A 14,966-nucleotide genomic window follows, 5' to 3' on the forward strand; every position below is an offset into this window, starting at 1 on the left:
GAAACAAGAAATATTATAACAAATAGAAATTTATTCTAACATTTTTTACAATTGTTTTTCTAAAGCATCCTTCTTTGATTTTCTTTCGTGGCGGAATTTGCCATGCTTCAACCACTCCTGCACATGATTGGCAATGGCCACTTGGCTTTCCTCTCCCCACTTAGAAATCCTCACAGCACCTAGTAAGGATAACAAAGAATCAATACTTAACATAGAGATGTGGATACATCATTAAGGTCACCACCTTCAGAGTTCAGTAAAATGTATTTCTTGATTATATTTCAGAAATAAATGTAAGTCATAAGGAATGAGAAACTTCTAGGTTCCAGATGACAAAAATGAATAATTGAAATTCAAAATTCTTGTAAAATGTTAAGTAAAGTTACTGAGATAATTGAGAATGTATTCAATTCAGAGGAGGTTTTCACCGAGGAATTTATAGTTTGAGTGATTCTAGAGTTCTAATGTGACCACACAAGATCATGAAACAACCTTTGTCACTCATAGCATGGTACAATTAGCAATGTGACACAAATCTGAAATTTGTTTTGCATTCAGGAGTGACCAAGATACCAAGATATGAGATAGACTACTCCCACAGGGTCCCCACTCTATTTAAATTATAAAATTCACAACTTTTTTCAGGTTTTCACGGTCTAAATGTCGTCAAATTCACGGTCTGTATATTAGGCTTTTTAGGCAGATATATTGATCATGTAACAATCATCAGCTACAATTTAACTAAAAATGTTACAAACGCAACAAATGCAGCAATGGAAGTGCGATAATGACATCTCTCATGTCTTCACCTATCATTAGCAAAATTCAGGTTCGGCTAAAGATTGTGACTGAAGCAAAATGGAGAGAAATGGAAATGGAGAGGGTGGCAGGGAGTTGAAGTGTCTGATTTTTTTGCCAGGGTTAATGAACACGTTATCAGTTACCAGTCTTCCCATCACAGTCTGGATTTTATGGTTTCCACGGTACGGTAGTACGTTATAAGCATAAATGTAAAAAAACTACTAGGACATCTTAGATATGCAAAACAGGAGACCTGTGATGTGTGGTTGATAGGGAGTCAGCTAACTTATCAAACACATAATGAAGTAGGTGAAATAAATACCATTTATAACTTCCTTCAGCTTCAGCTGAGAAAAAGGCCTCTTCTTCTTAAAGCCAAGCCAGCTGAATTCACCAGCCAGGGAGTCACTAATGAGGGTCTTCATTACCCGGACCAGGAAATCCTTGGCCGAACTTCCGCCTATCAGGGATAATTCTTCAATCTAGAATTAACAGAAATAATGACTTTAATAAAAAATAGATGAATCTTTAGAGGAAGTACCTAAAGTTTACAACTTGGAACAGCCATCAACAGCATAAAGAAATAGCAAGATTAAGACTACAATTGAATCACAGGCCTCAGACTTAAATTGGATAGCACATTCATTAAACATACAAATTTTCTATTGCTATATTGCATATGCATGTACCAGTGCCACTTTGTATGAAGAATCCATCAGCTTCATCTCCATCTCATTCAGCTCCTCCATAGACTCCAACGGGAATCCATTCAATGTTTCCATTGTTTCCCTGGAAGTGGAGGTAGAGGGCACCACACGTCCATTCTTCAAATCTGCACTCAACTGTCGCTGGCATTCCTCCACAGCCTTCAATCTTTCCTCGACATCCTTCACAGTCCTTTTCAGGAATGATAACCCCCTGAGAACTTCTTCCTCAAACTCTGAAAAATACAAAGCCATAAAAAATAACATAATGAATACAATCATATTTAGAGACATAAGCAGAATTACATTTTTACTCAGGGTTGATAAAAAAAACATTTTTGTTGATTTTTTTTATTTAAATAATAATAATAATAATAATAGTTTTATTAGCCAAGAGAACCAATACAGATTAGTAAATGGTATAGGCTTCGTCAATGGTATGGATTTTATTGATGAGATTTTTATGATTCCCCATTCATCAAAAATTCAATTATTTGCAAAAACTAACTATTTGGGCAACATATTGGAGAATGATCGTTTGCAGAAACAATAAGAGGCAACATACTCTAATACGACATTTTGTCAATCAGGGGGGAGAACGAAATGCGAATGGTATGAAATTACATATTACGCCAGCATTATATAAAATTGCCATTGGAAGTATCAAATGTGCTATATTATGCAGTTATCATAATGCAGTTATCAACATCAAAATTATACACTTACAGCTTCCTTTTCTTGACTCCTTCATGATCTAAATCGTGATTTAAATCAAACTAATTTAAATCAATCAACCCTGCTTTTACTTGAAAAGGGCGAACATAGTACTTACTTGTCAAATTTCTCTTCCCCCTTGGAGTCTCAGAAGTGGACTGCTCATCTGTGCCACCACTAACGCTGCGTGCACGCTCCTTCCTGCAGCATGAGTCTACCTCATTAAAGCGAGGAGGATCAGGAAGCACCTTCTGATGATTAAGGGGAGTGTTCTCCTCATCCTCACTCTCAGAGGAAATGGGAATAAGAACCCTTTTCCTTTTACCTCGCCCCATTTCTACATCTGAGTTGAGGTCAGATGTAGCCTCTGCCAGCACACATTTCTCCCTTGCTGCCTTCAGTGAGTCTGCAAAAAAAACTTTGATTTGACTCTCTAAACAATTGGTTACATTATAATATGAACTCAGTGTTGCCTAGAAACTTTTACGACTAGCTTCATGTAAGGAACATTTTAAATTATCCCTACAAAGTTTATCATATTCTGGTAATAATGAAGATGTTTCTGTAATCTTTGAAGAATATCCAGATAATTACATTTAGAGGATACACCATAAGGAATAAAGGGAAAATGATTAGAAGTTTAGGCCACATAATCGTAAGAACTTTCTCCTTGTTAATCATGGATATCCTGATTCTTTAAAAGGTTGAGCTGCGATTTGACTTATTGAAAATCGACACTGAATAGAAGACACAAGTACAGAGTACATATATATGAAAAAGCACCAGGGAGGCTGTACTTACCATAATATTTTCCCCCCATCAATCGAGCCTTACATTCCTGCCATCCATTTTGAGGTAGCTCCTCCCTCTCAACCATCTTCCTTATTTTTTCAAGGCCCTTAATGGAAGGCCACCTACACATCCCACTCTGGTACCAGGATGAGGGCACCACCTCTACACTGTCTTCCTCGGTGAAGTGCACAACACACCACATGATAACCTGGAAATAATTGTACCTATATTATTTGATACAATTAATGCCAAATGCAGTACCAAATAGTAAATTGCAATCATAAGGTCATTGTGATTTGTCTTATCTCATAGACCTACTTGAAATTAACTCACATTCAAAACTCAATACACTGTATGCAGCAAAGGGAAGACAGTCTTCTTAGAAGTGCTCTTCAAGCAAACATATTTCCTATTAATGGTTTTCAGAGGCCATACCTTCATCTGGGATAGCCTTCCTACGGTGTACACCCCAAGCACAGAACTTTTGCAAGGCACAGTATAGAAGTCACCCCTATCTTTGAACTCCCGACCGATAATCACACACTGAGAATTCTTATCCATTACAATGTTTTCTATAGCAATAATGGATCCATTCTGTGACCCACAAACATTATCTGGCTCAGATACCTTGAGAATCATATCATGAAAAGTCACTTGCTTGTACTGGGTGCTACAGTGGAAATCATCCAGTAAGGGTCCATTAGTGTGCTGCATTTTACACACTGGTATATCACTTGCTCTAACATGCTCTGCACTGTTTGTCCCGTGCATTCTAGTCTCACTGTATCTACGAGCAATCTGTTCCAATGGCCTCCATGGAGATCTTACCATCCTTAACACTTTCTGCATAAAGCTCTCAAACGAAAATGCACTACAGTTGTCCAAAGGGCCATACCTGACATAGTCATCTCTGATGTGCAATAAATTATGGACATTATGAGACATTTGGTCCTCTCCATACAATACTCCATACGTAGAAACGAAGTGCTCCAAAAGGCTTTGAGCATAATTGAGTAAATTCTCACTAGAATTCTGGAGCAGAATTGAAAGAGCAACATGCAGACTCATAAAATTGGTTAATATATCAGGAGATATATCCCTGGAGCACAATACCACTGGACCAGTGTATAACAAGAATTGACGGAATTCTGTTGCCTTCCATCGTGCCACGTCATTAAGATTTCTAGGCTTGCGTGCAAACTCTTTCGGGATGCATTTAGCCAGGGCCTCTAGCTTCAATGAAATGTTCTTGACCACTGATGATGAGAATCTGTTAGGTATTTTTCCACCAATCCATATTTGTAGCAAACGTTTCATTACACCATGGCATACCAGGTGCATATAATCTATTGGAATAGAATACACTAAATCCAAATCGGGAATATCTTGAAGGACAGAAACTCCCGAATGGTAATCTTCGTCCTCCTGCCGTAGAAATCCTTCATGGGTCCTTCTTGCCACAGTCTGAAGAGTACCCGGAAAACATACTCTATTATTTTTGTACTCGCCCCTAATTGTGCACCTTGTACATGAGGAGTACCCAGAGTGGGCCTTCACCTGCAAAACAAATGCTTTTGCAGGGGCATCACAGCATATTCCCGAAATTTCAACAGGGATCACTCCTACCTCTGGTACCTCCAAACCTGTTGTTACCAGGTGTTTGGCTTCGTTAACAAATTCTTCCAGGAAGGCATTGACACTGACAGGTTTCTCATTCCCATGGTAAACGCCAATCATGAAAACACCTGAATACTTAACAGAAAGTAAGCGACCTAGCAATAACCAGAAATTACTTCTGGTGCTCTTAGAAAGAGGCAAGCCGTCAACACCAACTAACACTTTCATGGGGTTATCAATTTTCCTCATTCCTTGCACAGCTCTCAGCAGGCCATTTTTTAAACCAAAGTGGTGGTACTTTCCTGGGGGCATATCTCTTACTTTCAAAGACACATCAGTTTTCAGCAAAGTTCTTGGGTCAGATGGCAAAGAAGACAAATCTGGGACTTGCTTCAAGAGAAGAAGAAGACTTGATAAGGCAGAGTTGGGAATATTGTTATTAACTGCCCAATCACCCAAAGAAGACTTAAAACCAACTGGATCGAATTCCTTGTTCGTACAGGCATCGTTATCTCCAGAATAAGCACATGAAGGTGATCCGACTGAATCACTTGCAAGAATGTCTGAAAAAGAAGCATTCAGTGTGTCTGAACTGCACGAACTAAATTCACCGACTTTCAGTGTTGATTCATTGACACACGGCTGGTCAGAATGAGACGTCACCACATTCATGCCAGGTTGAACTTCTGCCTCCGCTTCAACTTCTCTTAAAAACGTATCCAAATCTTCTCTGGCACATTTATTCTGAGCTCTTTTGGACAACTCACTAAAGCTCTTCCTTTTTGAAGCCATTGCTAACAATTTCTTCAATCTAGCGCGGTAAAAACAAGAAGTACAATTAAAATCTTCACAGAAGATGTAGTGAGATCACAATTGCTTCCAAACTAATTTAATGGCAAATAGCAAAGTAAATATGTCTCTTTCTACACAATTATTAACCCAAGAAAGTGCATGAAAACAGCTGTGCACGTATAGTAAATGACGCTGCAGGCTATCTTTGAGCTGCACAATAAACGTATCCAAAAATTAAGATGCCAATGAGGAAAAGATAGGATGCTTTTTGAAGGTTCGCATGGACACAATGAACCGAAGAGATTCCGCATGATTAACCGTCCGATACAAGATCTGCGGACAGTAAGTTGTTTTAGGACCAACGCTAGACTGATTCCATTTGCCTTATTAAAGGCTAATGATTATCCTCTCTTTCCTTTGCTACACCTTCAGTCGGGACATTTTTATGTGCACTTTCGATAAAAACAAAGGGTGTTTTCATGCTGTAAAATATAAATTATCATTACAAATTAACAATCTACTCACCAAAGAAACTCTGCGCTTCCAACAGAAGAAAGTCCGTGCGAGCAATGGTCAATTATATCGGCAGCCAGGCATATAAATGAAACCGAAGTCGTGGTCCAGTCAGGCGTGGGTCAGTATAGGGTGGTAGAAAAAGATACAAATCGTGTTCCAGGCGGGCGAAGGTCGAAAATATTTGTAATCTCGTAAGAAAGAGATGTCCAAAAATCGAAATCAAAAGCAGGCAGAGGTCAATATCAGCAGATGAGGAGTAAACAGACAGATTGCAGAACTTCAACACACCATAACACAAAGGTCAATGGAGAGAGTAAATAACAATCGCAAGATAGATCGATACGGGCTGAAGGATCGAAAGCGTCGGACATAGTCGAGACCTTGATATCGCTTGTAACATATCGATCGGGGCGGGAAATTTTTGTTATTTCAAATGCATAAGGGAAAGAGAAACTAATTCGTGTACACTTTTAGAGTTAAATAGGCTATGATCATTTATGAAAGGCATGTTAAATACAGCACTTTAGAGAGTTTGAACGAAGAAAATACAATGGAAGACTGAAAATGATAGCCTACGTAAGGACAGGAGGATTCAACGAAACTAAATAAGAGGTTTGGGATAGGGCATGATGGATAAAACTTAGGAGTTTTGAGTCCTGCCAACAACAGCCAAATATTTTTTTAAACCTGTTTCTTGCGACTCAAAAAGAATATTCCTAGAGAAAATATTTAACATCCTCAATGGATGAAAGAACACATTTTTAGCACCTTATATTGTCGATAGTAACCCTGTACTCGACATGTGAACTAAATTTATCGAGACACATAGCGATCACCCTATAGGGCCATTGGCGGCTCAAGGGGTGGGCCAGGGTAAGCCCGGGCCCCTCCCAAATAAGACAGAAACATTTAAGAATCAAATCCCAAAGCTAAACTTAATTTTTGTTTTTTTTTTTTGCGCTCTTTACCCAGATGATTTTTGGACTTATTAGTAGTCGCTGAAAATATTTTAAGTGGAGATGAATGACCAAAGTCGAAACATATCGAAAAATGATGTTTAATAAGCGATTCATGAACTTTGGAAACGTTTACCCGCTGGTTATGGGCAATTTTTTATGCGTTCCTTGCCTATAGATAATTTTCAGACTTAGTTTTTTGGCGCCTTTGTTGAAAATATTCTAAGTGGAATCGAATAACGAAAGTCGGTGCATCCCCAAAAATGCTGTTTAAAATGCGATTCATGGACTATAGAAACGATTAAACCTTTGATTGAGGAATGGAAAATCTAAAAGGCATATAAAAACGTTGTCCACAATGTTGCCGAGTAACGTTGCCATGAAACGTTGTCAAAACGTTGCGTCAACGTTAACATTACAATGTAACATTTGAACGTTGTCTCAACGTTGCAACAACGTTGAGACAACTTTCTCTGCTGCTGGGGTTTTAATTTATTGACCTAAACTCCAGGAAACATCATTTTATATATGAAATATATTTAGACACTTAATCTCATGCCACAAAGTAAAATTTGAAGGAAAATAAGATATATAAAGTAAATAGAATGGATTAAAGTTTGATATAGGGATGGACGGATGCTGCATTTTTTGCAGATCCGGATCAGATCCTTGTTTTCGGAGCCGAATATTTTCAGATCCAAATGCATTATCTAATTCCTGCTATTAAACGAAGTAATTCTTCAAGTTTATACGGGGTACATACTATCAAAGGAATGCTTTTTAGATTTTTGTAAACATTTTAATATCTTTATGAATTGAAAATCATTTTTATAGGCTTTCAGAGTTTTTTTAAACATCTTTACATGCTCAGGACCTAAACTGTTACCCTTTGGTTTGGAAATGAAAATAGGAAAAATCTTTGGATAAACCACTGACCAGTGGCATAGCGAGACGGGGAAGTCCAGGGGGTCCCGACCCCCCCAAAATATAAAATCAATTACTTTCCTTCATAAAAGGAAACAAAATATTGAAAAATCTTGAATTTATAATAGATTTCTTTGGAAAATGAACTTTTTCGATTATGCAGGCTGTTAAAATTAGTTTGATACCCTCTACTTTGTACCCTGTTGTTAAACCCTTTCGAGACGGCAGAGTTTTCGTCTTAGCATCACTGCTGTACTGAGCCCCAAGAAATTCTTCATTCTCATGGTACAAGCCATTTTTGGAGGGCATTCATTAGGAAGGGTCTTGCTGAACCTTTTTCAACCCTGCGACTCTGCATTATCTCGGACTCCTAGAGTAGTTGTGCTCCCTACTTTCCGGGTTTTCCGGAGGGTTCAAAGACAGAGTGAAGGAAGGTATTTCATAATTAAAATTAATAAGACCGGGTATACGTAGACGAGAATAAAAAGGGAAAGCTCTCCAGAAAGGAGAAAATTGTTGGGGAGGCTCTTCAGAGACAGTACCAAACCTAAGTAACAAACTCATATACAGCGCAGTATGCTATTGCAGTCCCAAGAAAACTGATTCCTTAAGTTTTTACTGTCCATGCCAGAACCTGGAGGTGATTTCAGTCCATGAGTGTTTGAAGAAACTGGAGAGTGAATTTTTAAATGTATCTGTTGTGCATTCTAAATCTGGAAAACTTACGAGGTTCTTTTTCAAGTTTTGTAAAATATGTTCTCAAGCCATACGTTTGCAACAATACGTTTTTATTGCATATTGATTCCTGGGGGACAAACAAAAAGTTTTATTTACGATGAACTATTAATCGATGAGAAATGAGAACCGATAAGCAGGAAAAAAATTATAACACTGAAGTGCAAACCCGTATACCAACCGTGCGATGCATATTTTTACACGCAAGTAAGGCTGATTATTGCACGAATTTAGAACTCCATCTTCCTCCTTCAAGAGAAAAGAGAGATTTCCTAATGTGATGATGGAATAAAAATCGCTACAACCGTGCATAATGCATTGTCCTCACTAGCATACAATTACATGAAGTGTATGCCTCAAAGTTAGTAGAGAATAGAATAATTTTTAAAACCAGGAGGGAAATAGGTTTCCCTAAAGACTTAAAGAAACACAAATGCTACGACTCAGGTAGCAGTTTTATATAATGACCATGTTGCTTTTCAATTATGTGCTTTTCGTATTTCATGACTATTCTCATCCAAATTCCTGTGAAGGGGCTACATAATAAATGAAAAATGAAAAAATTTAGAAGGCAGAACTTTTTTCAGTATTATTCAATTTAATGGTGCAATATATTATGGAGGTATTTCCTCCAATTAATGGCCTTTTATGCCACAACAATTTCTCGCGGGCATAAAGTCTGATTAAAGGACGAGAAAACTAAATAATATTGCTGCAGGAAAAAGCAAAGGAAGTGGAGGAAAGTGGGAGTCTGAAGAGGCCATGGAAAAGAAAAGGGAGGAGCTGAGAAGCCACAGGAAAAACAGGATCATCAAATGGGCAAATACCTCAACCAGTGTGGCCTATGAATCAATTTAAGTTGGCCGAGTAGCATAGTACAGACAATTGAAAGTTCTCATGCATCGACAATTCATTCCCCAGATTACACAGCTTGTTTGAAAGCTCTTGGAACCTAGCTATGTGGAAAGAAGGACTCAGAAAGAGAGCAGAGTAAGTTTGAGGGAGGAAAGCGTACCTCGACTATTACTAATTGGAAGAGGGAATAATGGTTGTCAGGGTAGCCGAAAATAGCTTTTTGGAGACAAAAATTCCAACCAAGCATAAAGACAGAACCCCAACCTACCGTCCAGGCTACTTCGTTTTAAAAGAACTTAAATCTATTTATCTAGCTCTTATATTATTCAAGCGTTGAGAACAACATTTCTTTCTTCCTTTCCAAAATCCTATTACACACAAAATCTTAGCCTTTTAACTTCGGACTCAATGTCTCCGTTCTATCCAATCCACTTGAATAGGTTCTTGGCAACAAAATACATGGGGCAAAAGTTATTAAGCAACATAAATAAAGTTCAAAGGGCATTTCCAAACAATTGCCAAGTTAAATAGACTACTAGACAGAAACAAATGCAAGAAGAGCAATAGGAACGTTTAGCACTTGCAATGCTCATACTTGATCATATGGGTAGATGCGTAAAAATCTTCCTTCAGGAGGAACCGGAGAAACTTTCCTCAGACAGGATGTATGTTTAAAATATTTGCTTTGGAAATGAGTTCCCTATACTTTGATGCCACCTACACAATGTTATCACTCCCACTTGGATAAATCTTGGCAACGTAGTGAACAATTCGAAGCAAGGGTTAACATGTTACATGAATGTCAATTTAGTAAAAAAAAGTAAAGCGCCTGAAATCAACATATCTGAAGAAGATGGTACACATTACAAACAATGGAGAAAATGGGAGACTAGAAAAACATTGTAAAGATTGCTGTTTCTGAGTCTTTAACCCTGGTCTTTCAAAATTTAAACGTGATATTCTACCACTTGGCCAAATCGACCTTGAAAGCAAAATTCTTTATTTAAATTCAACGTGACCATATTTTTCATTTTTTAAATGCTTATTACTCTCTACCCCAGGCATAAATAGTCAACACTCTTCAACAGTATTGCTATCTAAGTATCTACTTTCAAATAAAAAGGTTTTATCTTCTCTCTTGACATCACTTGTGAATAGTATCCCTGTCAGCCACTCCCGCCCCATTATCCTTGTGAAAATAAGGAACTACGCAATAGACTTCAAACCACTCTTTGTGGTAAAGAAAAGCTATAATATAATTATGACATTTAAACAATGCACAATGCATTTTTTACCATTGCTAATTCAATGAACTTGAAAAAGAGAAGGAACGAGGCCATTCACAAACTAAAACGTTCATCAGTCAACATCAACGCACTCATGCATTTCCAATGCCAAAAATCAAGCCAACACGTAGGTAAGACTTAATATTTAAATAAAAACCAAGGCAATACTATAAGTGCAATTAGACAGTGCCATACACTGCAACACAAAAACCATATTCATAATAAATTGATAACGATACTCACATGGAGATTGTAATTATGAAGGTAAAATAATCATCAGCCAACTATTTATACAAAACCACTTTCAAATGTAAAACTCATTTCTATTACTTTCACCTCCCACATGAATTCAAAACTATCTATATAGGAGGACACAAAAATCCACATCACACTCGTCACAAGAGCTTCCATTAGTCCATCAAACTTCTCAATGAACATTATATAGATGGGAGAAATTTCCCACTGAGCTAATCAACTGCCTGTAACACGCACCATTATTCTTATAAACAATATCGCAACATTACATTAGAATTCCAACCTGCCACTGTGATTAGTCAAAGCTCCAATGCCATTGGGGTATTTAAATATACTAGATTTTGGATGCATATTTTCCATTGTTATTCCAATGAATTTGGCCAAGAAAGAGTGAGAAAAGAAGCCATCCACATTAAAAAATCAACATATCAAAATTATTATTCTCTAACATTTACCCCGATGAACATAATAGGCACCGATCTAGTAATACTTACTATTTAAATAAAAACAAAGACGTATAATGAGTGCTGATAAACAGTTCCATACCTTATAACACAAAAACCATACTCATAATAAATTGATAATGATACTAACTTGGAGATTGTGGAGGTTCAGTCCTGGGAAGCAAGGTTAAAGCAGGATGGGATGGCTAGAAAACCACAGCTCAATCACCACGACAGAATCCTGAAAAGAATAGAAAGCAACCTTGTACTAATAAAACGCAGTATATTAAAACAAATACATGGGCATTACCTTTCCTGACCATACAAAAGCAGTACATACAGCTACAACTGTGTAATATGTTGACATCCTAGGGTGAGAAAAGTAAGGTAAGGTAAGATGAAATCTAGACAACAATGTCACATTGGCAGACAAATGGTCATTGCAGTAATAATTCAAAGCAAAAACGTTTGGATTATTGAGTAACAAATTTGATCTCAGCAAATCCACCCTAATCATAAATGGCTAACACCACAGGCAATAGACAATACCTAATTTTGAATCTACACAGAACACTTACAGCAAATCACTGAGCAATATTGGCATATCTATTTAAAACATTTTCATGTTATCACAGAAGTCTAATATGCCAACATAAAATGATAGCTGATTGATGGTACACATGACAACCTACTCGTGACTTCCAATACTTCATTATAATACGAAAACTTTCGCCCCATCAAGAAGTCATCATAGCACATGTTACATGTAAACCAAAGTACTGACATAAAACTAGCCAAAATCATTAAAATCCTCAATTAAAAACAAACAAATGAAGACATGACTAAATAGCACAACGGCAAAGTATAATATACTGTATTTGAATGAATGAAGTCCCACCTTTTTTTTCCAAAAATACCCATGGTAAAAGTGAAGGGGGGACTATATTCAAACCAATTCTTTTCATTTTTTCCTGAAACTCAAGCCTCAAAATTAGGGGGGGTGACTATATTCAGAGAAATAGAGTAAGAAGGACTATTAAATATCATTATTACCTTCCAACGTTAACTATGTATGCTGAAGTTCGGCAAACCACAAGATAATACATTTCGGGCAAAAATGATGGCCATGGCATATATAAAATATAAATCTCAGCACAGGACGAAGATCAAAGTAGACATAAAAGGAATCACTACCCAAAAAAATGCTTTTTATAAAACCGCTAACACACAGGAACGGCTGATAATAAATTGCCATGGATCAAACTTTATAGGTTATCCTATTGTACGAAACAAACAGTTGTCAGTGCATGCAGAAGATCACATTAATTCCACTACAAAACAGTTAAACACTCACCTTAGTATTTTCCAAAAGAAAACTGAGAAAATATTTTTTTATACTTATCAAAACAGATTTTTAACTCACATATAACACTAAATGACATACTTAGACTTTGTACACGCTTCCTTACACACAAATTAAACCACAAGCCCCTGAAAATCTAACAAGTATTCTGATATATTAAATGTCATATCTCAATATTGAAAATTGCAGCACAGCACTTACATTTAAGTATTTAGGGAACAGAATTTTATAGCACTAATAATCCATTAGTAATGGAATTTTAATATGAACCCTTGTAGAGTATAGAATGACTGATATCTTTGGCTTCAATAATACTGAAATTTCTGCTTTCCACATTAATAACCAAAAAATTTAAGAAATGAGAGATATCTCTAAAATCGAAATAATCGGATTAAAGACCAAATATTGACAATCATATAGGGTTTAGTTAATTCAATAACATCTAATTGATGGAAATTGCCATATTGCACTACAATGATCACAAACATAAATTAAATCTGTTCAAACTAAGTACATATACAGTTCTTGCCTCAACTTCAGCATTTATGAAAAATGGAATTATTTTCATATTTTTAATGTCCCTCCCATAAAAGACATTTTACCATTCTTTCTTACCTCCATGTGTGCATTTATTTAAACCATTTTCATCCATAGCCATTATTACAATATAAAAATTAAATCAAAATGTTAGCAAACAATTATGCATTTGAACTCCAAGCCTGAATTCCAACCATCAATTAAAAGTGAGGTAAAGAGTATCAATTCAATTACATACATAATAAATAACAACTGATGTATATCATATATCCTCAACCACTGTGAAAATTTTTATAAACGTCTACCGTTTTCACATCCCACAAATGAATTTAATTGTAACTGGTTTGTTTGCGACAAATTATCTACATCAAACTTCTTACAAGTGGCTTCAAATGTTGCATCACACTCTTGAATGGCTGATATACAGATGAGAAAAATTTCCAATGAGATCCTCAACTGTCTGTCACAAGCCACATAATACGAGAGAACACAATTGAAACCAACTTCCAACCTGCCAACCTGATAAGTGACAGCAATAACATTTTTTTAGATGTGTATAATAAAATTAGATTTTGGACGCATTTATTCTCATTAATAAATCAGTTAACATAACCAAGAGAGAAAAAAAGAAGCAATTGACACCAAAACATTCACAAGGCAACATCAACATACTGCAACATTTCCCCCATCAAACGTTAAGGGCGCCAAGTAGGTAAGATGTTCTATTTCTACATAGAAACTAAGGCGAAAAAATCAACCTATTGCATACACTGTGACACAAAAAAAAACAAATTCATAAGAAATTGATAAGGATACCCACTTGGAGATTGTAGAGGTTCAGTTCAGGGAAGCTAAGTTAAAGCAGAATGGAATGGCTAGATAGCCACAGCTCAATCACCAGGACAGAATCCTTAAAAGGAAGGAAGGCCACCGTATATTAATGAAATGGTGTATCAAAAAACATTCACAAAGGCTGCAGATACGTCTGAGTAATGTGCTCTCGTCCAATGGTAGGACAAATTGTAACGTTGAATTAAACCATAAAGTACAATTTCATCAAGGCACAAGAAGGTTTGGATCATTATGGAACGAATTTAACTTGTGTGCAGCTATGATCAAAAACGGGTTATACTCACGCCGTTGGAAAGAGATAATGCCATTTTTCGAATCTAAGTTAATTACGGCACAATATGGAAGACAAAATTTAAAGCGTTTCCATATTATCACAGAGGAGACAAAATTGCCAACATGAAATAATAGCAGATTGATGATACACACGATTACCTACTTATAAAGTCATATAATTTCATTATGATACTAAAACTTTTACCCCATCAATAAATTATTGTAGCACACGGTACATTAAAACTACAATACTGTCTTCATACTGGAGAAAATCGATTGAAACAGTTGGCAAAAATAGGCTGAAATGATGGCACAACTAAATAGCACCAGTGGCATAAGTATAACAAACGTAATAAAATCATGAAATATAAAAATCTAGACTTCCAGAATTAATTACGCCTAGGTGTTGAAAACCAAAAGATTATATATTATGGAAGAAATATGGTCCACCAAGAGATAAAATGTACTGAGGGAAACAGTAACAATCATAAATGCACTTCCTTTCCAAATACAAACATAAAATATCCGCATTCCATTTGTTGGAAACCATA

General features: G+C 36.4%; 2 protein-coding genes across 8 annotated transcripts in view; both read right to left on the minus strand.

Moving 5' to 3' along the window:
- Nucleotides 1–14,966, minus strand: part of LOC124170222 — a 29,945-nt gene that overhangs the window by 13,082 nt on the left and 1,897 nt on the right. For 2 of the 3 annotated variants that reach the window (XM_046548928.1, XM_046548926.1), the window contains exons 1-2: nt 14,111–14,201; nt 11,542–11,631 (exon numbers count right to left, since the gene is read on the minus strand). The gene's annotated coding sequence lies outside the window, so the exon portion shown is untranslated. Of the gene's footprint in view, nt 1–11,541; nt 11,632–14,110; nt 14,202–14,966 lie in introns of those variants that run through there. The other variant, XM_046548927.1, reaches the window with a different exon arrangement.
- On the minus strand, nt 12–7,340 carry LOC124170221. 5 transcript variants are annotated; one of them, XM_046548923.1, is made up of 6 exons: nt 5,946–7,340; nt 3,021–3,219; nt 2,338–2,625; nt 1,491–1,741; nt 1,124–1,283; nt 12–179 (listed from the first exon to the last, which is right to left on the minus strand). In XM_046548923.1, the coding sequence occupies exons 2-6, from the start codon at nt 3,211–3,213 to the stop codon at nt 46–48; spliced, it is 1,026 nt and encodes a 341-aa protein (XP_046404879.1). In that variant the 5' UTR covers nt 3,214–3,219; nt 5,946–7,340; the 3' UTR covers nt 12–45. The 5 variants fall into 5 exon arrangements, with proteins under 5 accessions (XP_046404879.1, XP_046404880.1, XP_046404881.1 ...); XM_046548924.1 differs by lacking the exon at nt 5,946–7,340 and adding an exon at nt 3,345–3,436; XM_046548925.1 differs by lacking the exon at nt 3,021–3,219.

Source organism: Ischnura elegans, chromosome 13 (assembly GCF_921293095.1).
Source record: "Ischnura elegans chromosome 13, ioIscEleg1.1, whole genome shotgun sequence".
Lineage (NCBI taxonomy): Eukaryota > Metazoa > Arthropoda > Insecta > Odonata > Coenagrionidae > Ischnura > Ischnura elegans.

Bases quoted from the DNA above. Each gene is read 5' to 3' on its own strand.
- LOC124170221 (XM_046548921.1), bottom strand. From the start codon at position 5,420: ATGGCTTCAAAAAGGAAGAGCTTTAGTGAGTTGTCCAAAAGAGCTCAG.